The sequence below is a fragment of the Oreochromis aureus genome, linkage group 4 (genome assembly GCF_013358895.1).
Source record: "Oreochromis aureus strain Israel breed Guangdong linkage group 4, ZZ_aureus, whole genome shotgun sequence".
In the NCBI taxonomy this organism is placed as follows: Eukaryota; Metazoa; Chordata; class Actinopteri; order Cichliformes; family Cichlidae; genus Oreochromis; species Oreochromis aureus.
In genome coordinates, this window is record NC_052945.1 from 17298870 (window position 1) to 17324565 (window position 25696).

At 41.5% G+C, this 25696-nt stretch overlaps 1 protein-coding gene across 2 annotated transcripts in view; it reads right to left on the reverse strand.

The window, feature by feature from the left end:
- si:ch73-374l24.1 (protein kinase C alpha type) overlaps positions 1-25696 on the reverse strand; it is a 115757-nt gene that overhangs the window by 29041 nt on the left and 61020 nt on the right. For both annotated transcript variants that reach the window (XM_031730605.2, XM_031730604.2), the window contains exons 4-5: positions 10518-10629; positions 8675-8803 (exon numbers count right to left, since the gene is read on the reverse strand). In XM_031730605.2, the coding sequence (XP_031586465.1) occupies positions 8675-8803; positions 10518-10629 (241 nt within the window). The remainder of the gene's footprint in view (positions 1-8674; positions 8804-10517; positions 10630-25696) is intronic.

The following is a 25696-nucleotide window of genomic DNA, read 5'->3' on the forward strand; positions in this document are numbered from 1 at the left end:
TTACCTTTGGTTTCCAGTAAAACTGCAAGGAACTTACGAGGAATACGTAAACCAATTTCTAGGACTGCCTCCTTCATCTGCTCAATATTGTCCAAATTAGGTACACATTGTCTTAGAGTTATGCCCAAAAAAAACAGGCTGGACTACTATAATTCGTTATTAGCCAATTATCCTAAAGGCTTCATAAAAAGCCTTCAGTTTACCTAAAAGGCTGCAGTAAGAATACTTATGCAGAGAAAAAGACATAACATTCATCCATATTAGATTCTCTTCATTGGCTTTGTGTTGTCTTAAAGACTTCATAGTATCATGTTATTCCAATAGAGTACTTCGCTCTTAGAGTTCAGTCTAAAAAGTTCTTCCTCCCCACCATCACCAAATGCTTGCGCATTGGTGTCTTTCCGATCACTGGGGTTCACTTTCGGATATTATAGGTTTTACATTGCAGTATCAGAACACTACAATACCTTTTTCCAGAGTCTTCTATATCAATAAGTATTCCTTTTTTTTCTATAGAATGGTGCAAAGAGACTGATCAGGTGTTTTAAATACCTAATAATTCCTAAAATGAGCTTAATGAACTAGCCTGCTACAGACATTTAAATGAATAAACCAGCAGCTTTGAATAAAAAGTCTGATTTTCTCGACAGCTTTCTGAAATCAAGGACTCCTTATTTTCAAGAGTTTCAAGTGGCCTAAATCTACCATAGAAACTTTATGATAACTGAAGCCTCCATAACTAGACTATGAACATTCTGGTAATGATAAAATGAAGCACCATAGTCATATTTAGTGCTTCCAAACGTGAACATTAGTGAGTTATAAGACAGTTTTTGACTTCACACATGGAGAGATCTTTCGCATGTGTATAAATTGTGTTACAACACAATGCCCTGAATTTTAATAAGCTCTCACACACAAACAGATGGCCTACTAGATCCCAAAAATGACAGGCATATATTTGCATTAACACATTAAACTCTTCATATTAAAATAATTGTGTTTTATTTGTGTCATCAAATATTACCAAACATTCAGTATCTGTACTGTACATCTGTCAGTATCTGTGGAAAAGTATCTGCCCTGATTTCAGAGTTTTTTGCGTATATATAAATATAATGTTTCAATTATACTAATTTTATTATTCAACAAAGATAACAGGAGTGATTACAAAGGGCAGTTTTCAAAATTAGGATTTCATTTATTAACAGAAAAAAGCTATCCAAATCTGCCTGGCCCTGTGTGAAAAACTAATTAACCCTTTATTTTTTTATTTCACTAGCTACACCCAGGCCTGATTACTGCCAGACCTGTTGAACCAAGAAATTGCTGAAAGAGTCCTGTATGATAAGGTAGACTGAAAGATCTCAAAGCAACACACTACCATCACAACAAACTCAGGAACTCAAGAAGGTCATTGAAGTGTATCAGTCTGGAAAGGGTTACAAATGTGTTCTTTTGGGACACCGATGAACCACAGTGAGACCCGTTATCCACAAATGTGAAAACTCGGAACAAGTTTGGCTGGTCAAGAGTGGCCGGCCTACCAATATTACGCCAAGAAAACATCGACGACCCATCCAGGAGGTCACAAAAGAACCCAAAACAATATCTAAAGAACTACAGGCCTTGCTTGGCTCAGTTAAGGTCAGAGTTCATGATTCAACAAAAAGAAAGACGGGCAAAAAAATTGGCATCAATTGGAGGGATCCAATGAGAAAACCACTGTTGACCAAAAAGTGCTCAAAGGCTCGTCTCACATTCGCCAAAAAGACATCTCGATGATCCCAGAGACTTTTGGGAACATGACGAGACAAAAGTTGAACTTTTGGTAAGGTTTTTGTCCAGTTACAACAGCATTTCATAAATATAGCATCAAACCAACAGTCAAACATGGTGGTGGTAGTGTGATGGCCTGGGGCTGCTTTGCTGATTGGGGACAATTTGCTTTAATTGATGGAACCAAGAATTCTGCTCTCTGACAGAAAATCCTCAAGGAGATGATGTCACTTCATGCCCTGACGTTCAAGCTCACTTGAGTTATGCAGCAGAACAACAGTCTGAAACACACCAGCAAGTCCACCTCTTAATGGCTAAAAACTAAATAAAAAAATAAGTCCTGTTAAAGTGTGACTGATTGAAGTGCTACGGTATGATCTTAAAAAGGTCGTTCATGCCAGAGAAACCTGTTAAAGTGTGACTGAATTAAAACAGTTCTGCAAAAAAGAGTGGGCCAAAAGTCCTCCACAGCAATGTGGAAAACTCACAGCCAGTTATCACACACTAGATTACAATTGTTCCTGCTGAGGGTGGCACAACCAGTCATTAGGTTTAGGGGGCAATTATTTTTTCACATGGGGCCAGGTAGGTTTGGATAGCTTTCCCCTTAACTTCAGGAAGGAGTGCTACTCAATGTGAAGCCTCGCTAATTGTAGCTCTTATCTTTGGTTACAGCCGCACTACAGTGTGTTCATTTATTTAAGACACACCCACAGACGATTCAAAGCCCTGATCAGACACACTTAGATATGTAAGTGTTATCCTCATATTTGTCAAAAGCCGCTTAGAAAAAAAGGCCTAATATTAGATATTAAGCCCTTAAGTGTACTAAAAGCCTAGTGGCACTATGTGCAATGTCAGCGCAGGGTAAAATTTATTTGTGTTCAACTACGCTTTAAACCTGAGGCAAAGATGTCAGCAGTAGAAAATCTCACCCTGAGTAAACCGCCGTGCAATCCGCCATCCTCAGATGCTCTGAGTGTGTGTGTGTGTGTGTGTGTGTGTGTGTGTGTGTGTGTGTGTGTGTGTGTGTGTGTGTGTGTGTGTGTGTGTGTGTGTGTGTGTGTGTGTGTGTGTAGGCAAGTCATGAGGGGACATTTGCATGTTTGCCTTTTCTTAAAACTCCAGAATAAACGTCTGCTCATGCCCATAGGTTATTTATGTGACTTTCATGAGAAGAAACAGCAATTCGGGAGAGGAGTAAGAGAAGGATGAAGGATGCAATCAAGGAAAGAAGAAAGAAACAGCAATGATGGAGAAAATAAGAGAAAAAAGACATGAAAAACAAAAGCAGAGGAAAGGACTGAAAAAAAGATAGGGTCCTATGATGATGTCCTATTGAGGAAGAAAATGGATGTGGGGAAAACCTAGACGGGTGAGGCGAGCCCAGGTCTCGAAGGAACAGGTAGGCAAAGACAACACGAAAAGTCAATATTGGAGGAAAGATAGAGGGGAGAAAGAAGGAGACAGAGAGGAGCGGGTAACAGAGAGAGAGCCTCGAGAGCTTTGTCTGTTTTCTTGGCTGGAAAGATTTAATCAAGTTCACATCGTGCGGTGAACCACAAAGGCCCGCCACTTGTCTGAGGGGAGCCAGAGGGGAGCCAGAGAACAAGCTGAGCCTTCGCTGTTCAGACCGCTGTCGTTAGGGAGGAGGGAAAAAAAACCCAACCCAAAACAAAGCAGCACAAAGCACACACTTTCTCTCCCGCCCCTCCTGTGTTGATCTTTATCTACTTGTTACCAAAGAAAAGTCTCAATCATGTTTAAAGCTGCGTGTCAGCGTTCCCATCAGTCTCATTTTCAGCTTTATTTCACTTGATGAAAAACTCTTATCTATATTTATGGATTTAAAAACTTTCATGGTACAGTAGAAGCGCTCTTTCCACCTCATGATAAAGATCTTGTATTTAGCTGAAATCATCAACATTATTATGTTAACACTGACTGAGAAAGCTTTGTGTAGTGTGAAACATAACGAGTTTAGCGTTTCTTGACTATCTTTTTTGTTTTGTGGTCCTGGAGCTTTACTGCCTGGTCTTTTACTTTCATTTCCAGCTACAGGAAGCCCCTGTGGACTCACTGCATGTGTGTGCTTGACACCAAGCAGGAGACACATGACGTTAATGACTCTGTTGAACAAAGTGGAACCTTTTTACAGCTGAATAGCCAAATGGAGACCCATGTGTATCAAATAGAAGAGCAAATATTGGGCTTGCTGTACGCTGGCAGGTGGGCAGAGCCAGTATTAGACCATTAAAATACTAACCATGGCTATTTCATTAACTAGTCAGGTTAGTCTGAATAATGTCCCCCTTCAAGGTTTGATAAGTTTTTGCTTGTATGCAAAAAAACAGTCCATGTTGTCTACAAAATGAAATAACGGGTTCTCAGAGTGGGTGTCAATAGAAGCTGAATGCACTCACCAGTCAGTTCATCACATGTTTAACCACTCGTTAACATAACTATCTAATCAGCCAGTCATGTGGCAGCAAGTCAATGCATTTAGGCATGGAGATGTGGTCAGGTCGGCCTACTTTAGTTCAAACTGAGCAGCATAAACAAGGGATAAAAGTTGAGTTAAGTAACTTTGAATATGTTATGGTTGTTCATGCAGGATGGGCTGGTCTGAGTATTTAAGAAACTGCTGATTTAATGGGGTTTTCCCACACAGATATCTCTCTATTTTAGAAAAGATGGTCCAAAAACAAGACAAGAAAATATCCAGTCAGCAGCAGTTCTGTGGGTGAAAATGATGTGCTGATGCCAGAGGTAGGGAGAGAGGTATGCTTTTAACTGCTTTCAGCTGATAGGAAGGCCATGGTGCCTAAAGTAGGCACACAGTACAATGAAGGTATGCAGAAGAGCACCTCTGAGTCCCAAGTCAAATCACAGGGTTGCAGCAGGAGAAGTCCACACTAGATTCTGGTGTTCTAGGCAGACTTTGAGCCCCTTTTTACCAACTGAGCATTGCTGAAACGCCACAGTTTACCTATGTGTTACCTGAATACTACCATGGTATAACAAATAAAATGGCTAGTGAGTGTTTAATCACAGATTTTTGCTTCTTTTGCTTGACTTGAATGGCCTTTAAAATATAGGTTTGCATTGTCCGTCCATCCAACGATCTTCTTCCGCTTATCCAGGGCGGTGTTGCGGGGGCAGCAGCCTAAGCAGAGACGCCCAGAACTTCCTCTCCCTAGCCACCTCCTCCAGCTTGTCAGGGGGAACAACAAGGTGTTCACAGGCCAGCCGAGAGACATAATCTCTCCAGTGTGTCCTGGGTCTGCCCAGAGGCCTCCTCTCGGTGGGACATGCCCGGAACACCTCGCCCAGGAGGCATCCTTATCAGATGCCCGAACCACCTTAACTGGCTCCTTTCGATGTGGAGGAGCAGCAGCTCTGCTCTGAGCTCCTCCCAGATGGCTGAACTCCTCGCCCTATCTCTAAGGGAGAGTCCGGCCATCCTTCGGATAAAGCCCATTTCCACCGCTTGTATCCACGATCTCGTTCTTTCGGTCACTACCCACAGCTCGTGACCGTAGCTGAGGGTAGGGACGTAGATGGACCGGTAAATTGACAGCTTCGCTTTTACACTCAGCTCTCTCTTTACCATGATGGACCGCATTGTATTGCTGTGCAATCCCGCCATCCTCAGATGCATTGTATTGCTGGAAAATAATCCATAGCTTTAATCTACTGTACAGTAACACCAATGCCAATGAGATTAAATGCACATTCTCAAAAATAAAAGCTTTAAAAGACAATAAAAAACTAAAGTGTGTGAGCCGCGGAAGGTGTAGCAGGTCCCAACTTTTTCTGCTTGACCTCTCTGTCTGATTGATTTGAGCACAAACCTAACTGACCGACTAATGAAGTAATCACATGTTGCAGCTCTGACAAATACAGACAGAGCAGCTGTATGATGAAAACAAACACAGAAGTCCAGAGTTTATATTTTATCAAAATATCAAATGCCAATAGCAGGTGCTGCAGAGCATACTGTGGTGCATTCAGTGAGAAGTAGCACAAACACATTTAAAAAACACTGGAAGGCTGCTGGGTGTTGTGGCGTGTGTAAGCATAAAATCAAGGACACCAAGGCGGAAGAAAAAGAAGGCTTATCAATTCAGCACGGTAGCAGCCACCTATGCCGCAGTCTCAGCGAACGCGTTCACTTTCAGCAGTGTCCGTCTAACCGAAAAGACTGAGGTAACCATGTCAACGAGATCCCTGCTGTCATCATCACGGCTAATAGCCTGCCTCGTTTGCCCATCGTCACCATCCCACAAGTCAAATTCACAGACAGACGAAAAACAAGAACATAAAAGAGGACATGTAGCTGTCAGTGCGGTGCACCAGATCAAAGCAGTAAAACAGACAAAAGAGCTGGATGTTGTGTGCAGCACACCAAATAATAAACTGCAAAGTAAAAAAAACCAACTGAAAAGCACTGCGAGCAGACCGAACAATCAATGTCAGACTGATGCCGAATATTCCTCATTTTTTTCCCCCATTTTGAACACTATAAACGAACACACACTTTTTTATGAAAGCAATATATTTCCACGTCAATCACATCTGCCACTCTGCTCCCGCTGTGGCTGCAGGTTATTCCTGTCTGAGCCCCACTGAGTTAGAAACTATTTATTGGCCTCAGCAATCATATTCCCTGACCACCCCTGTCTCGCCCTGCTATTGCGTGTGTGTACATGGGTGCGCATGTGTGTGTGTTTGAGTGTGACAGTGAGAGAGGTTGTGGAAGTGACCCAGCAGTCATTTCTCTCACTGCCAAAGGGTTTTTAACACCGGAGAGTTCTCCACTCCAGGTGCTGCTTATGACTGACAGGATAATTTGGAGGTGTTGAAAACACACACACATGCACGCACGCACGCAAGCACGCACACAAGCACGCACGCACACACTTGCAACACACAGGCTATAAAAGCAGCAATGAGTTGATTTTTATGCTGGCAAAGAAGCACGCTACATTATTTTTAGACATAAGTCAGTTTTTTATTGAGTTACAGGCTTGAAAATTGAAGAGGATTTAGTTCCTCTTCTTTTTAAGTAAATCCTTCTGTCAAATAGCGTGATCTGGAATCAGGTAACACTTTATATTACAGCTAGGGCTGGGTAATAAAACAATAAAGATAATTATCGCAAAATAACTTTTTCTCGATGGAAACAGCAGACAAGATTTGTGTCCCAGTTCAGGGATTGCATCCTTCAAAGGTGGATTACATCAAAGCGTGGCGTTGAAGGCAAGATTCATTGCGCCCCAGTGGCAGTGGATAATTTTCTTTTTCAAAACTTTTTAAAATTTATTAAAAAAGAAAAAAATAGATGCCAAACAGCCCAAAGAAAGCAGCTGAGAAATAAACTTTAAAAAGTAATGGGTTTCATGCCACTCAGTTATCTAACAGTACAAATAACAAAATAATGAGGAACCTTAAACCTGTGGAGTCATTAAATACTTGCCAGAAAATTCAAATTTTTTGAAACTACCTGCGAAGTGAAAAAAATTTAGTTTTAATTGTTCAAATTTGATTATTAATATATTTTTGCTACATCTGGCCTTTTTTCTTTTAAAGGTGTTTCAGGGGTGGAAGAGTCACACTGATGATGTAGAAACTCACAGAAACCCATTTATCAAATATAACACACTGAGTACCAATAACATATCCTAATATGCAGCTTTCACTTTTACCAGAACAAGCAGTTTGTAACATTACATTTTTACTACATTGCAGTTTGAATTTATTGGGATTTTTTAAATTTGTTTTCCCCATTTTCTCCCCCAAAATAGAACAACTTCAAGGAGGATTTCCAAATTTTTTCCAGTAAAGGTCTGCGAGTTATCCACCCTGGCTTCTTAAGAGTGAAACTTGGGTAATGCTCCGGAAACATGCTGGAGCATTACCCAAGCCTACTTGTTCCTTCGACTGTATGATGTTGCTGTCAGCTTGGGTTTGCCGCATTTACTCAGCTTCTGATGTTTCTCACTGTATCGGGTTGGTTAGCCAGCAGCTCTTTTTTTTTCACATCTGGAACCTTTAAGTCCCACAGGATGTTCGCTTTGCTGTCCTTAAATAGTTTGGCGTGTCCCATTGGGACATGGAGACTTCCAACCCAAATTCCACACAGATGTTCTTGTACACTGTCCCAACTTCTTGGTTATGCTTCACTCATATACATCATCTATCTGCTGAGGATACGTCTCAAAGAGTTTGATCTTCCACAACCTCTAGTAAAGGTGGTAACCTTCCCAAACTAGTTGATAACTGGTTTAGGCCTGTGTGACTGAGGTCTAATGGGAAAATTATGGTTCAACAGTGGAAGTGCGCGGGGAGTCTTGAGCAGCTTCGGACTGCAAATCTACCTGCAGTGAGAGGCTGTTGTCAAATGGGGGCACTGTCAAAAAAATAGTATAACTCGTCACTAGGTAACTGTCGCTTGTGCAACGAACTGAAGTAAAAACAAGCAATGAAAAGTGGTCACTGCAGCCACTGTCTGTACTTTTCATGCTGTATTTTTTAATCTTTGATGTCTTGTTTTCTTGCCTTTCCCATTCCCAGTGAGCTCTGTTACCGCTTCCATTCCTGTTCCGACCAACTTGTGCACTAATCAGCATTTGACCAACACACAGAGCATCATTTATGTCAAGCACCTCTTCATAGGCTCTGTGTGGGCAAATACCTCTGTAAACAGACATAACAGTGGTAGCATAAATTAAGCATGAGGTGCTCTAACTACACTTCCTAACCCTACCGCGATGGTGTATATCTAATTGAACTTCCCCTACATCTAGAATATGAATATGAATACATCCAACATAACTCTGAGACGGAGTACTTTTTTCAATCAAGTGATTTACAGACAATAATTTAAACCAACCTGTGACATGTAGCCTGTCTACGCTGACCTCTATCTTGAGGAACAGGCGACCCCGGCGCTCAGTGTGGTCCGTCCCGCACAGGCTCGGCACGTTGACCACACACTGTTTGTGCACGTTCATGTCGCAGGCTTGAAAGAGACAGGAAACAGAGACAAACATACAGAGGGTTGACTTCATCTGGAAAGGACTTTGTGTTTGGCCTTTTTTGACTTATGCATGCAGTCATGGAACATTTCATGCTATTGCTAAATGCTAATTTAACACTTGCTAAATTTAAGGTTGAATACTTTTATAAGAGACATGTTTAGGGTAAGAGGAGTTACTGTATTTGCATATACTGAAGAAGATGCTGATGCAAAGATCATCTTCTGCCCATGAAGAAAATATACAAAAATAATAAGTTTTCGAGAAGGAGAACCACAACGCAGGAAGATATACAGAATTAATCCAGTTAGATGCTGGCAAGAAAGTAAGTTGTGTCACTTTCAGACACATAGTGACAAAGATAAAGCCCTTAGCTACTCTACTAGTGCAAAGGGGATGCCAGTGAAGCATTGCAGCTCTTTCAGATAAAACAGTTAAACAAGGCTCAAGTTTGGACACCTTTTGTAAACTCTAAGTCAGAATATTTCCACTGAAATATTAATTAGTTTTTCTATGAGTATTGAAGCATCACAGTGACAGAGCCCCTCAAAGAGCTGTATGCTGTGCTTACATGACAAAACATTTATTGCAGAGAGTAATCAGAAATGTCTGTTTCAAGTGGTTAAAAGCAGTAATTAAAAGCACCGCTTGCTTTCTCAAATGTGCTGTCTAGTACTTTAACATCAATAAGTAATCACCACATGGATGTGCTATAATCCCTGTGAGCAGATGAGATCACCGTTCAGCGGACTGGCAGTGGGTTGGATGTTGTAGGAAATGTGCTGCATCATGTTACAACATGAGCAAAGGCTGCTGGATTCTAATAATTAAAGATGCTCTTTGTCACGAATCAAAAAGGCAGACGAGAAATGTGTTTTTAATTATTAAATTATCGCCCTGGGATGAGCTAGAGTGCCACCTGACTTTCTTACAGCCTTTCTTCCCCTCTATATACTGCACTTTGTCCTCCCTATCTAACCCTCCATCCGTCTCTCCTGCTCTCTTCCCTTCCTTCCTCTTCCTGGCAGGCTTGTCAGGCTGACATGCCGAGAGGAGACAAGGAGAGACGAGAGATGGGGAAGCAGCTCGTAATAGCGATGGCCTCCCCACATCAATTTGTTCTGGTGTGCTCCCATTACCATCTGTGATGAGGCCACCACCAGAGACCCACAGATGGATGGACAGAACAAGAGGAAGGGAGAATGAGGCAGGGTGATGGATGAAGAGGCTTTGGAAACAGGAGGGGGAGGAGGGAACAGGAAATGTACAGTGAAGGATATAAAAGTGGGAGAATCTAAGGAGTAAATATGTTGTTGGCGAAGGAAAAAGAGGTGTGGAAGTACGTGAGCAGGGGAAAATACCACAGACAGCGGAGGGGAAAGGAAGGGAAGAAGTGGGAGGGAAAGGAGACTTTAAATGAGGGAAATATGGTGCGGGATTGGGGTCATACATGCAAAGAAAAGGAAGAAGACTTGAAGGAGGAACGTGGGTGGAAAGAATGGGAGCACACAGGAGACTCAGCAGGGCAGGATAGTGAATTGTGCCTGGGCTGCAGATGTGTCTGAGTGTAGTACAGTACCAGCCTTTTCCCATCTGTTCTCATTAGGTGCGGCTCTAGGACGTAAACCGGCACAGCGTGTTTGACACGGCCGCGCTCTGCACGCTCACATGCACACATGTGAACAAGGTGATACTCACTGTCACATTTCATCCCTTGGTGGATGAGCCCGTACAGCAGCGAGCCACAGTGGTCACAGAAGGTTGGACTGCCGTATGTGTGAATCTTGAACTTGTGCTTGCTTCTGGGGTCCTGGGCAACAAAGACAGAGTGAAAACAGTAAGATGATTACAGCGCAAAAGTCATGAGTCACACCTCATTTCTTTTTATTTTGCTTCCATTGAGTCAGACTTTCTTTTTCAAAGCGGTCTTGAGCGATAGTTTTTAAAAGTTTAAAGTTTTACTTTAGACATTGGCTGCTTTTTCATTTATTTTCAGTTCAGTCCTTGACTATGACCATTTTCAGAGTATTTTTGTATTTGTTAATCCATTTAACACGGACCCATGAATCAGCAAAGAATGCTAGGGTTAAAAAAAATTGCAAATGTAACAGTTTGATGGATATAAAATGATATTTCTGTACCAACACAGGGATTCTCATAGTTTTTAGTTTTTATCTACAGCACATGAACGGTGTCTGTATGTCATGTTCTTAAGAAACAGGAACAAATACAGCAAAGAGCTGCCACAGGACCCGAGGGCTGTTTCTTTCATTTCAAATAAGCCATCCAGATTAGAGGTACAACAATAAGAGTCCACAGCCATCTGTAAAACACAGTGTAGGCTTTCTAATAGTCATATTTCATCTGATAATGATAATGATCCCTTCCTCAACAGTATTGAATACATTGTACATGTCAGGTTTTCAAGCTTGGAGTTTCTGATCAATTATGACAGCGGTGCTCCACCCCCAGGCCACGTACCGGTCCGTGAGTCGTTTGGTGCCGGGCCGCGAAAGTTGAGGCTCGGGTGTGAAATGTATGGTTTTCAGGGTTTTTATTGCTAACTCGGTTTCCCTGGGTCTTTTCCCGTGTTGTAGTTGTGTGTCTTATTTTGAAAGAATTATTTATGTTACCATAGCGACCAGAGAGCATTAAGGGGCAGAAAGGAGGATGTTACTCTCAATGGTGTTGGTGCATTTCAGGAGGACGCTGCTAATAAAGTTACACAATTACACAGGGAATTCGCATTTATTATTATATTTACAAAATACCACGGTTTTTGTCTTGGTCGTATCATTTTATTTTGTTGTATTTATCCACGACACCTTAAAGGCCGGTCCGTGAAAATATTATCTGACATTAAACCGGTCCATGGTTGGGGACCGCTGAACTATGACACAAGAATCTTAGAAAAAAATTGATTGCAGCTTAAGAATTTTTTTGCAACATGTTAAATCAACATTTCTTCCAATGTGTTCACCAGGTTAGCTAATTTCCACAGTCACCACAAAATAAACATAGCTATAATTAAAGGCCTGCAAATGAGGGTGGATAAACCCCCACCAGCGTTGCCTCCATCATTCTGAAATGTGTCAGAGTGGCTGGATGTGTAATTATCCGGGCCACTGACTGAGTAAGTGGGCCCGCACCATTGAAAAATGCCCTTTTCTCCACAAACACGCTAAATCAGATAAACAAGAAAATGACAGAAGAAGAGCGCGAGAGAGATGACAGCAGAGGGAGGGCGGAGGAAAGCCTGTGTGTGAAAGAGGAGGGAGCCGTTAGGGTGTGATTGGCAGGGGAATGACTCAGTGGCGTGAGGGTTCCAGAAAAGTCTAATTAACATGTTCTTCTTTTAGTAAGCTTGCCTATTTTTACCCCTTTCCTCCAGCCTTTCTTCGAGGCTTTTCTTGTGAGGAAAAAAAAAAAGACGTAAAAACAGATGGCGTTGTGGTCAGGCCCCTTGTGTCCCGACTGTCTTTTCTCTCGGGCATTCTGCAGACCATTTTTACCTACTTATTGCTGCATGAACACTCCTTCCTCTCCATTATTCAATTGTTGGAACAGTGAATTTATCCTAAAAGAGACTTGCTGAGAGAACTGCAGACACCAGGGACCCAAACAGCAACTGAAGAGATCTCACATCTCTCTGCTCTCTGTTCCTGTGCCTTTCTTTGTCTTTATCCAGCTTTTTCCTCACTCCTTTCCCCAGCAATCTGTGGACAGTGAGCCCAGGAAGTTTCTTGCTTTTTCTGAAGCTTTAAAGGATTTTATAGGTTTTCTCTCTTTAACTCTATGTCACTGTCTCTTTGCTTTCGCTCCCACTCCTCTCAGGAGCTAGGGCTGTAATAAAATTGTATTTTTTTCTCATGCGCTTGCAGCCCGAGTCTTTAACTCAGCATTACAGGAAGAGGCAGGGCGTGAAAACATAACGTGTTTAGTAACCTTGGATTCCGAACAATGCACTGGTGAAGGCGCACAGATAAGTGCAGATGCACATCATAACCAAAATCTAATACCTGCACAGGCTCAAACTAATTCAATATTTCTCTCTGCCTCTCTTTCTGTCTCTCTTTTGAACTGCCTGGCGATCTCTAATAAGCAAGATGATGATATAAGACATCATAACACCATCAGTATCTCAAAATCACCACATACTTGCCCCAAAACCTCTCTTAAAGTTAGAATCAATTAAGCATACGTAGCATAACCAGCCTGGAGTTCCTGCTCAAAACCAACCTCCACAACTACTCCCCCTTCGCCCAATCACTTGTCTGCTCTCTTTTGTTTTGGGGTCCCTTGCTACTGCTGCTTTAATCACCTCTGGTGTTCAACAGAAGCATGGGAAAGGATGGGGCGTTCCCAGTACAGAGCCACATTACCAAATGTGGATGGGCAGATATCAATAGAATCTATATCAATGCTGGTATCGGTATTGGATCGATAGTAGCCCAACGGGATCAACACTTCTTCCATCCCCTAAAATCTGTTTGTAGTCCACAGAATTGTGTTGGTTTTTTTTCCAGACATGCAATATGAAAAAAGGTCTAAACATTTTTGTGTTGACTCCCACATCCATTTTATTTATAGCCTATAGCACATTTAAACAACAGAAGTTGACCCAGAGTCCTTTACAGACTCTGGGTCTTTGGGGAGCTGGAATTAACATTCAGGCTATCAAAAAAACACAGTTTCAAAATACACAAAAAGCTGAAAGGTGTTTTCTGTTATGTTTACTAATTATTGCAAATGTATAAATGTAAAATGAATTAATCAGAGTAATTTAGACATCATTAAAATATGCTTAGAATTTGTAAATTGATGATTATTCTCATAAATCATGACACAGTGCTGCCTTTGTTATTGAAAGGTTTCGGTATTGGTTATCAGTGATACTGGCCCCCGATATCAGATCGATACCAATATTAGCAGTATCCACAGCACCACCAGATCCCCAAAAGTTGATTCTGTTCATCTGGACGTAGCATTTTCAGTAGGAAAAACGTTGCTTCACTCATCCAAGTGACTTCTTCAGTCTCAGCTGACTGCAGGTTTCTCCAATCTTATAAACAGATTGGGGAAACGCTGAATCATAGAATCATAGAACATGGCTAACACCATTAGCAGGATCTCTCCTGTACAGATGTTTCAGATCTACAAAAAGAAGGAAAAAGAACAACAAGTTGTTTCTTTCTTTGTTGTGATTAGGTTTTAAAAATACTAATATGCATAATATTTAAATGTACAAACACTTGAAGAGGCAGCACACTTGGCAGCTTTTGATTGTGGCCCACGCTGCCACATTTAAAAAATAAAAAAATCCACAGTTTGGTTGAGTGAACACACAGTTATGGATGTTTTTCATTTCTTCCACCAGAGTCAGAGGGCCCGTGTTGCTTGATGTGAGTATGAGGCACAAAGCCTTAATATCCCAGGGAAACCTTTGCCGTTAGCACCGCATGGCTTTTTCGACTGGCCCGTTCAGCCTTGGGATCCCTATTCACCAGCTGGACCATTGTTTCCACATCACCTTTGAATCGAGCTGCTTTTTTCCGCCTCTCACGGTCTGTCAACTCAGAAGCTGCTTAACAAATCGCATGTAATGGTAAAAGTCACCAGCAGCAAACGCTGTGGTGGCTCTGATCTCATCTGTATTAGTCTATAACACTATTTTTAAAGTTAAACTGTTTCTCTGGCTTCAACCGCACCCTTTTTCTTTGTTTGCTCTCCCCAATTCTCTATTAGTGTCATTTTATATCCATATAAATTCAAAAAATTAAATATTGCCTAAAGATTAACTAATGAAACCGGCGCTTTTTCATCTTTTCTGTGTGGTAATGATGCAAATAATGAATTAAAACAACCCTGAGCTGTTTCTTTACACAGAGGCTGTGGATTTTGGCCCTTTTGGCCCTCTGGGCCTTTTAAAAGTGTCAAGTCATTCATCGCTGGGTGAAACTCCAAGGTGCTGAGAGAAACACTGAAAGATATTCGTACTTCCTTTGTTCGCTTAGAAGCAAACATGCTTCCGCACATCAACATCGCCGGAGCTTTCAATAGCGGCGTTCTACAGGTGACTTGTTTGTCTGCTACTCAGTTTTCATTGTTGTTGAAGCCGTTATGAAAAACATGATTCACAGTTCATCAAGAGACAGTCAAAAACGTAAGGAGGTTAGTCACAGAGCTCAGGCACTGGAAAATAAAATTCACAAAACCGTGCTTGCATAATGCACAAAATAAAAACATCTGAAAGTATCAAACCTGTTTGACAGGTCATCCTTTTAGCCTCAAACACCCTCTCAGTCATTTGAATACAGGACACGGTGTGCTGAGGAAAGGTGTTATCAGACGAACCTCATTAACACTAACAAACAGAGCTGCGGATTTAAAACTGGGAGGTTTGGCTGCGGTGAGTCAAGATGCTTCTGCTGCTGCTGAGTTTCTCAGAGCGTAACAGGTAACAGTAACAATAAGTCAAACTGCAGCTTTATTAAATATAATTAGATAACAATGTGGGTTTTTTGCTGTTTTTACTATTTTTTATATTGGAAGACCGAAAAGAGAGAGATGTGATGCAAGTCTGAGGTCAACTGGTTACCAGATCTATCTCTCTACATATATACACACACACGTAAGGTGGAACAGTGGTTGCCTCACAGCAGGAGGGTTTGGGTTGCGAGTCCACCGGGTGGCTGAGGCCTCTCTGTGTGGAGTCTGCACGCTTTCCCCGTGCTTGTGTGGGTTCTCTCCAGGTACTTCAGCTTCCTCCCACAGTCCAAACACATGCATGTTAGGCTGATTGGTGATTTCAAACTGCCTTGGGATAGACCGGCGACCTGTCCAGGGTGTACCCGACCCCTTGCGTTTGGACATCTGGACTCCAGCAACCCCATGACCCTGAACTGGATAAGTGGTTAAGAGGATGGATGGATGGCAAAAAACACTTTTACAGTTCGGGATGTTTTGGGTAATCATATCCGATACTTTATTCTGCAGAACTGCTCACATTCGATTGTTTACAACACTCTCAGCACTGTCTGCAGCACATGTAGCAGCAGAGGATGGAAGTGGTGTCTCTTCAGTGTAAGCTGCTAACCAGTTTATGAAATACAGTGCTGGAAAGTAATTAAACAATGACCTCATCATTTGCCCTGTCCAAAATAACTTCAGTTGTATGTATAAACATGCACACATGTGTGACTGTAACTAATTTTGTGAGCATAAAGCCATCCATCCATCTATCTTCTTCTGTTTATCCAATTTGGGGGTCACTGAGGGTAGCCGACCCCAGATGTCACGGGGTGAGATGCTGGTTGCCAGACTGTTGCAGTGCTAATACAGACAGATGTAGGAAGCGAGGAAGGAACTCGCTTTTCGAGGCTTTGAAGCCGACTGCTGTTTGCTTGCAGACATTCTAGACTATGGTTGCCTGGGTAACCCTCTAATGTATTTACTGCCATTAAACATGTCAATCAACAGTATCCCGCGCTCTGCCTGAAAGTTGAGAAAAGTTAGTCTCACCCATCTTGACCCACGTTGCCAGATTACTCACTTTCTGCGGCCTCTGAAAAATTCAATTCTCCATCAGAGTGAATGCAGCCTAACAAGCCTGTGTTTGAACTGTGGGAGGAAGCTAGAGCACCCAGAGAGAACCCAAGCAGACCCAAGGAGAACACGCAAAACTCCACATAGGAAGGCCCCAGCCAGCTGACAGATTCAAGCCTAGGATCTTCTTTCTATAAAGCAACAGTGCTAAACACCGCACCACTGTGCTGCCCAATCCTCAGCTGTCAAAAAACATGGCAAGGCTAAAAAAGGGTGGTGCTGCCAGATGGAACAAAGAAAGTCAGTCCGATGCAGCTCAGTCCCAGATGGCTGCAGCGTGTAGTCAGCCATGAATCTCTGCCAGGAATCATATGACTTTCATGTTGCCTAATCTGACACAGTGATATCAACAGGCAACTTTTTTTTAAGTGTTTATATAATTTAAAGTTGAAAGCACTTCCATGGGAAATTTGTCAGGAGAATTGGGACCAACAGCAAAAGGTTCTTTAAGGTTCACCTGGCCCAGGTTAACAGACAGACACTTTGTGGAGGTTAAGGAAGTTCACCAGACAGGAAGTGTGACCTCAGCCTACTCCATTATCCTGTCAGGTCTGATCTCAGCACTCTGCTTCAGTCACAGGTCTCTTACTGGGAAAAGTAGCACGAAACTCCACGAAACAAAACTTCGGAATTGAATGTCAGATCTTTGCTTTAACACGAACAGATTGGAGAACTGAAATGGTTTAATGATTTAAGTCAGCAAAGCTCCATCAGGGACTGTTTTTCTGTTCATCGTTTTAGTATTTATTTATTTATTTTCTTTATTTGTAGTATTTATGCGCTCCACAATCACAGACTAGATAACAGCAAAACGGTCCCCAGACATCACTGGGGGGAATTAAATCCCTCAAAAACACCAACAGAGAAAAACAATGAAACTACAATTAAATTAAAAGACCAGAATCATACTGTGTTTATGCAAGACTGTGCATGCTCATATGCGTGCCTGTGTGTGTGTGTTGGAAAAAGGCACCTGGGGTAACAAAGTGAACAACTGTACAGTTGCTATGGTGATAACGGGCTGGAGAAAATGCAGTGATAGATTGAAAGCAGGCAGAAAAAAAACTAAGAGAAAGAGAGAAGGAGGTTTAATAAAATTAAGCATGTGCATGTGTGTGCAGTGCAACTATGAAGAGAGTCTGGTTAGAAGTAAAGGAAAAAGACAAATGAGTGCCAATCTCATAGCCAGATACACGTGATGAAATGCTCCCTTTTCTTCCAAGCTCAAGGTCAGGTGAAAGAAAGGACTGCGCAAGGTTGTTTTTAGCTGAGAGGATCATCAGTTATTCTCTGCCGGTAGAGTGGAACCCAAAACAACCAGTGTTGTCAGGCTCGTCCAAACAAACACTGCCCAGAGCTTCGGCTGAACAGGCGCTAGTCTGACCCGCGATGGTGAAGGGCACAAACTGCTTATTGCACTCTGTGACTGCATTAAAATGAGTGTGCCTCAGTGTTTGTGTGCGCATCTGTCTGTTAGAGTGTGTATGATGGTACGAGTACCAGAAAAACAAGAAGGAGAGAAACCGGCGCAAAAGAAGAATGAATAGAAAGAGAAAGAATAGAAGAAAAAAAAGACAGACGTCTACAAATGTGGAGACAAAGAGATGGACAAAAAAGGAGAACGATGGCAGAGATAAAGTTGAGCGGCATTTGTGTGTGAGTGTGTTTGTGGGTGGGCGGGTTTGTTGCATCAAAGTAATACCAAATCTCCAGGCCAAGAGTTGAGACTTTCCACAGTCACAGCCACCGTGGGCTTCAGTGAACTGGCTGACATACACAATGCCCAGACAAACTCTGTAAATTACACAGCGCATTTACACAGAGGGACGAGCCGCAGTGACAGTTACGCCTGTCAAAGTGAATCAAAGGCACAAGAAAACATTTTAAGCTGGGATTAAAAGGTACGGAAGCCCAGAGAGGCAAGGGATGAAAAACGTTTGCAGGAATGATCTTTTATAATATATTTAGTGTAATTTATTTTGTCTCCAGTATATGTGTTCGCTATTTGTTTGTGTTTCTAGTATTTCCTGTGGTTCCCCTGTCTCTGACTTCATGTCTCAGTGTTACTTTAAAGATTAGTTTTCTCTTGTGTCTTGTTTTGATTTCACTTGCTGCTTTTGTTCCTTTGCCTCTGCTGTGATTGTCTGCCAGAGGGGATTTATACTTCTGTGTTAAAGCTACATGCATAAACCCCTCTGAAAGCCTGCACTGTAACCTCACGGCCGCCTCCCTGGAAATGTAACCACTCGTCACATCAGTGCAGCCCACTGTTGTGCCTGGCCTGTTTAGGACAGTCAATTCGTCCATTTCCTGCATGTTTTTTCCTTTTCTGTGTTAAATCTACACAGTAGGTATGTTGTAATTGCAAACCCCTCTGAAATCTTACATTATAACCCAACTTGGACCTCCCAGGAATTGCAAATATTGCGTCAATATAAGGACTCAGAGATGTCAGCAATTTCCTGGAGGGATAGTGCAGAAACAGAATAGATGTGATAGAGCGTACAAAGACAAGATGAATACTTTTTCCTCCAAAAAAGAAAAATTGACCACTACAAAAAGCGAGGACGCAAAGGGGCGGAAAAAAAATCTGCTTACAAAACACCAGGACACAACCACAAGGTAATTAACACATAGTGCACCAGCACAAGCATGAACGTTGGCCACTCATGTAATGAATAATAATTACAATGATGTGGGCCGCTTGCATTGCTCATGTGGCCGACGTCCTGCTGAAAGATTCACCGCAAAAGCCTGAGTCAAACATGAGTTTCACTGGAGGTCTCAGTCCCACAGATCAAGAAGACAGCCGGCAACTGGTCGCTAGAAGGGGAAAAAAAGCATGTTCCTGCCGCAGAGAAGGTGCTGCATCAAGAACCCCCTTGGGACCTTTGGTTGCCTTCAGGTTGCTAGCGACTTTCTCAGGGAAAACTCGCCAACTACTAGACGAGTGTGATCCTAAATGTAAATGTAAACCAGTCGCATTCAAAGTAAAAGCTGAGCCTTTTGAAATCTAAGTTACCACTTAACGTGTATACCCCTAACTTGCCAAACGGTGGGGATAAACACACTTCTCTTTAGTGGTTGCCATGGAGTCGCAGACCAGTCCTTAGGCTTGTGTGACTGAAGCCTGAATTGTGTTCACCTGTCTCTTGTTCACACTCCAGGCTGTTATAATCTTTCTTCTTGTGTTTGTCAGAGCATCTTTGTTGAGTTTCCCTCTTCCTGTTCCCCGTGCTCCTACACATAGAATCATCAGAACTCTCCAGAATCATACCACGTATTAAAAAAAATGGAATAAAGATTTGGAATGAGAAATATATACTTCATCATGGGTTCTTTTAGGATTTCTAGTCATCATGAGTAAAATAAATTACAGTTCTAGCACTGCCATGTCAAATACGATCACCAAACCGTAACTTGTCTACCAGTTCACACTGACTTTATCCCTCTTTCTCATTCACCCATGCATAAAGCACACACACACTTAGCTATACAGATACAAACCCTGACAGCCACCCGAGTCCTGGGGTGGGGTTTTGCTTCAAGCAATCAATCGTATCACAGGGACTAATCTGTCATCACTGATAAAAACAATAATGAAGCCGTGACTCAGTAAGAAAGAAAAAGAAGACAGAGGACAGAGGGCGGCAGAGCTGACACGAGATACATCAACAGCAGAAAAACTACTTGAGACGAGCAGAATAAGACTTAGAGAGAAGGAGGGCAGGCGATAAAGGGGGGAAAAAAACCCCCAAAACTTGTCAAAGGTCACTGAAAACTAGAAAGCGCTGCTGATTTAAAAACAGCATAATGAGTTGCTCTTTATCATGTCGCCGCTTTTATTATCTCCCAGCTAACGTTTCACCCATCAAAGAAGACTCACAGTGACAACTGTGCATGCATTTGCTGTCTCTGGGTTCATCTGTGTCTTCAAATCATGCTTGTAAAGGTACCTCTATCCATCACTGATTTAATTAGAGGCATCCCATCTCTCTCTCTCCACCTGCAGCTCCTGAGTGTTTAATGGACCATTGTTATCAGACTATCCCTCTGTAAGCCGCATTATGGTAAAGACTGATTTACAGCCAGGCAATCCAAAGTGGAAATTTTTAAACAGATACTGGAGGATATTTGTATGTAAAAAAACGTTAGCCCTGAGGTTGCTTCATGGAGACTTTATTTCGCAGTATTTTGCCATTTCCGAGCTCCCTGATGTTATATGAAGTGATGGAGTGTAAGGGTGTTTTCACCCCACGGCCTGCTTGTTCCAGCGGCAGCATAATACACGTCTCGTCAATGCGTCGTTTGTTGCGTGCCTCCTCTGATTACATGCCTTCCTGGTCTTTTTAGAGAATTAAATATCAAAAAGCATTAGTATATCATGGTTCTCACATACATGAAAGGATGCGTTCACGCAGGCACACAGACACACACAGGGAGTGTGCGAACAAGCTCATTAGTGAGGAATGGTACAGAGAGCAATGAGAGCAACTTTCCAGTGATTCTTTAATATGAATTGTGCAGTATGTAGCTAGCTGAAGCCATGAGAAGACTTATTAGTCTTGAGTATCTCACATGGCTTATGGTGCACACCAGTGAAATTACTAGAACAGTCATATAAACATAATCCATTAAAAAAAGATGTTTTGTTCAAAAGTGAAATTACAAATTCTGAAGAAAACTGCTGGTTTGTATTAGGCTATTTATACATCACGTTTTCTTCTTTAATATTATTACGGTATCATTTTCTTGTTGTAGATGATTGATGTGGTGAGAAGAGTTTAAAATAACAGCCTGATTAACAGACCATCACCCTGGCAATTACCAGTCTTCCCCCATACTTCCGGGTCTACTTTTATAGCATTATTATACACCCAGCCTCCTGTTAATTACATGCACCTATCCAAGGTAATATAATCTGAAAGAGCAGCGCTGCAATAAAATACTTTTATAAAAAGGTATAATGTAGAAATGAAGCACCACTAGAACAGATTTAAACTTTAGATTACTGTTCCTGATTAGGGAACTCTTAATCTGTTTTCAAAAAAGACAAAATAAAAAGGAGAGGAGAAGAAAAAGCAGATTACAGAGATTATATTGTTTGGAAGTGTTGTCATTTCTGCAGTTATCCACGGTGATCACATAGTTAACCACACCCTGATGACTACAATCCCACAGTGCTTCAGTAATGTTGAGGTCTGGGCTCTGAGGAGGCCAATCCATGATGCGTTTTTCTATCCAGGTACTGCATTGGGAGCATGTTTGAGATCACTGACATGCTGAGAAATGAAGCTGTTGCCAATCAGATGCATTCCAGATAGCTTTGCATAGTGCTAATGATAATTTTCTGTATTCATAATTCCATAAATTCTGAGATCCTCAAAACCAGTGACTGAAATGGAGCCCTAAACCATTACAGAGCCTCTGCAGTGTTTTACAGTTGTACCTCTCGTCTGACCTTTAAACACAACTTAAACCAAATATTTCAAATTCAATTCATCATCCATAAGACCTTATCATTCCCGTTCTTCTGTAATTTGTTTGCCTTTTCTTCTTGTTTCCCTTTCTTAAGAATGGCTTCTCCAGTGAGACCATTTCTGATGAAACTTCAGTAGTTTGATCAAATAGAGATCCAGATGCATCTCTCAGGTCCTGTGTCAGGTCGTTGCTAGATTTTACTAGTGCTGTTCATCTGCTGTAGTAGTTTTTTAGGTCTGCCATTACATTTTATATTCTTCACCGTTTTGTTCAGTTTCCTCAAATTGTCTTAAGGACACACTGCACACCATGCTGAGATACGTAAAAGTTTTTGCTAATAGTTCTTTATCCTGTTGGTCCCAAAGATAATATTTTATACCTGTGTTATCTTTGTCATTATCTGCACTATTATGCAGCCAATGTCCAAAGAAACACTTTGAAAGACGTTCGGAAATCCTTGGGAACTATTGCTCAAGACCATTTTTAAAAAAAGGGCTCCTTGGAAACAAAATACAAAGGACTGAGGGATGACTCAAAACCTTTGCACAGTACTGTAAATAGGAGGATTAACGCATCAAAAACAGCTTAGACTCGACTGTCCCACCTGAAGTTGGTAGAACAAGTCAGCCACTCATCTTGGACACTAAATACAGCCACTGTTCGCAAGCGATCCTTGCAAATGTCTGTTCCCTATATATCTTCACTTGTTTTACCAGCCAATCTTACTGGACTTTTACTCCCACTATTTCTATCTATAACTTAGAAAATCATACCAGCATCACAGATGATGCCTCAGAAATATTCACAGCAAATTTATCACGAACGACAGAGCCATCACACGCTCGTTACACTCATAATCGTAGAACTACTGATCGTGTCCTCAATCCACGCTTCACATTACCGCCTGGCTGGAGATGAACAAACTGCCTCATTGACTCTGTTGTATAGATCTGAGTATAAGGCTGTATGTGAGGCCAGGTCACTGATGATATGTATGAATATGAGCAAGTTAAAAATGACAACAAAGCAAAGCTCAAGTTGGTCAGTTTCAAATAAAACCTTTATTGCAAATGAAAGCATTCTCTTTTTAAACACATATAAGACCAAATTTTACTTAAGAACTAAATGTGTACACACACGCACAGATAACACACACACACACAGAGTAAAATCAAACCGAGCAGACACAGGTGTTCGGCCCTTAATCCTTTCCCGTTGCTATCTAATTAGCAGATCTAGTGTTGAGATCCATTCAAACTGCACCTTTGAGCCGTGCACACGCTTTCATCACAACCCAACTTTCATCATCAAACAGAGCGTTTAATTAGATTGACTAGGATATGAGGCCTGCTTTTATATGCGCGTGGGTTGCCCTTTCTGTGACATGAACTGTAGCTACAGTCCTTTGTTGCTTTAATTCGCACAAAGGCCAAAGCGGGGTCTTTAACCTGTGAGAGTATCATCACTTCCTGTTTGCGCCTCCATATGACTAGGGGTCTCTGTGGCAGCAGTTGTCAGGCTCCATTAGGAGACACTGGTGGTGATGGCTCCATCTCGGCTCATTGATAATTGAGCTAAATGGCTGTGAGAGAGGATGAGTTGTTCAGAGGATAGTTGACTTTGTCGAGAGGTAGTGGAGAATCCCACTTAGTGTAACAGAAATCCACTGTGCCTATACCTGGCCTGCACTTATGCCTACATGCAATATGTAAACATAGACAGCTACTGCTTCAGCACATCGAGGACTGTATATAAAGCCTGTCTTTTCCTCAGGTGTTATGATTTGCTATATAGCTACAGACCAGAGAGGGACTAATGCAATGAGAAATTGCAAAAAGCCTTTTGTTTGCACTTTTGTGGCCAAAAAATTATATAAATGTCACTAAGTATATATACTTACTAAATAACTGTAGGGATTCATTTCCTATGATTACCCACCGGTATGACTATGAGACTATAAGACTTCTCACTGATGTCAGAAAAACTGAGTGTTTTTAATGATGTTTAGATGATCTGATGGGATTTTTATATCTGGCAGAAGGTGTAGCGGGACTTTTTTTACCCATAAAAACATTTGGTTACATTTGTACTGGTTTTAGATAAAACAATTTCTATAAAGAATCTGATCTGATAATAGAGACGATAAGCCAAGAGAGGAACTGTGGTACGACATGAGGAGTTCAGGAGTGGCAGACAAGTATGAGCAGCATGGTGCAGGACGGTGGTGAGGACAGGTTGACTGATGCAGTCCAGTAGGAGTCTCTGATGATGTTTGCAGACTATATGTTAGATTGCTGTGTTGTGGGTTTTAGAGAAGACAGCAGTGCTAACCAAAAGACAGGAGGCCAAACTGGAGGTGGCAGAGTTTAAGAATTTCATTGGGCGTCATCAGATACATCGGGGGGACAGCTCAGGTTGAGTCAATCTGGAGACAGACTTAGAGATGTAAGGTTGAAATGATTTGGACATGTGCAGAGGAGGGATAGTGGATATATTAGACAAAGGGCGTTGAAGATGGAGCTGCCAGGTAGGAGGAAAAGAGGAAGACGTCAGAGAAGATTCAGGATTGGTGTGACAGAGGAGGATGGAAGATACAGGGTGTCATGGAGGCAGACGATCTGTTGTGGTGACCCCTAATAGGAACAGCTAAAAGAAGAAGAACAAAAGTGGAGATATGTGGTTTTCAGTGAGAAATATCTTCTGAGTTCACATTGCTATTCTATTATTGAACATTAGTGAACCAGTTCCATCCCTGGAATGTGCCCTCTGAAGGGCACATTATCTGTAATGTCACTTTTTTTTCTCCCCACAGTCTTTTCTAGATAGCTGTTGCAGCATCTCCCTCTGCATAATTTGGGAATCCCATGTCTTTCACCTGAAACTCGCCAGCCCCACCACCTGCACAAGGTTACAGAAATTGAGAAGTGCGCGACCAGCTGAAATACCACCAAAGCGTGGCCCCCTTCAGTGAATGTGGAGTCACAAAAGTGGTGGGTATAGGTAAAAAAAAATAATAAAATAAAATGCTGAGCACATGAAATAAACTGCTCCCATACCTAAAAAAGCAAATGGTTCTTTCTGTGAAATTTTTCTGGACACATCCAGTTATTTATAAAAACATAAGAGAGGAGTCTCTAACAAAAGGTGCCTCAGCAACAATGCCAAGAATCAGTCGCTCTGCCTTTTCTCTTTAAATAGATACTACCATGTCCAATCAGTAAACATAGAAACACAACAGTGCTGGAAAGGGACAAAAAAGAGAAGACCTTTAGAGTGCAGGTAGAGCTAAAAATAATCCAGTAAGAAGCAGACACGCAGAGAATAATTACTGGCTCAGAATATTTATAAAACTGTCTCTCACTGTTTGCTGCCAGCACTTCCCTCTTAGATCAGCACTGAATATGAACATCTATCATATCTATCATCATTTTAATTTAATAATAATTGATTTAATAATGAGAATTCGTCTTCTTATCATTATTATTATTATTATTATTATTATTATTATTATTATTATTATTATTATTATTATTATTATTATTATTATTATTATGTCTGTTATCTGTTGTTGCTCTTACTCGTTTCTCATTCCTCACAGCAGACTCAACTGTGTAATATACTGAGTCAAACAGCGCCCCTCTATAGATGTGTGGTGAAAGATTGTATTACATTCCCAAATTTTCAAGATAAGCAGGGAAAAAACACCAAAAAAACCTGACTGACCAATCAGATTAATTAAGTCATACCACTGCCACACTGAATGACTATTTTTTGTTTTTTGTTTTTTTACA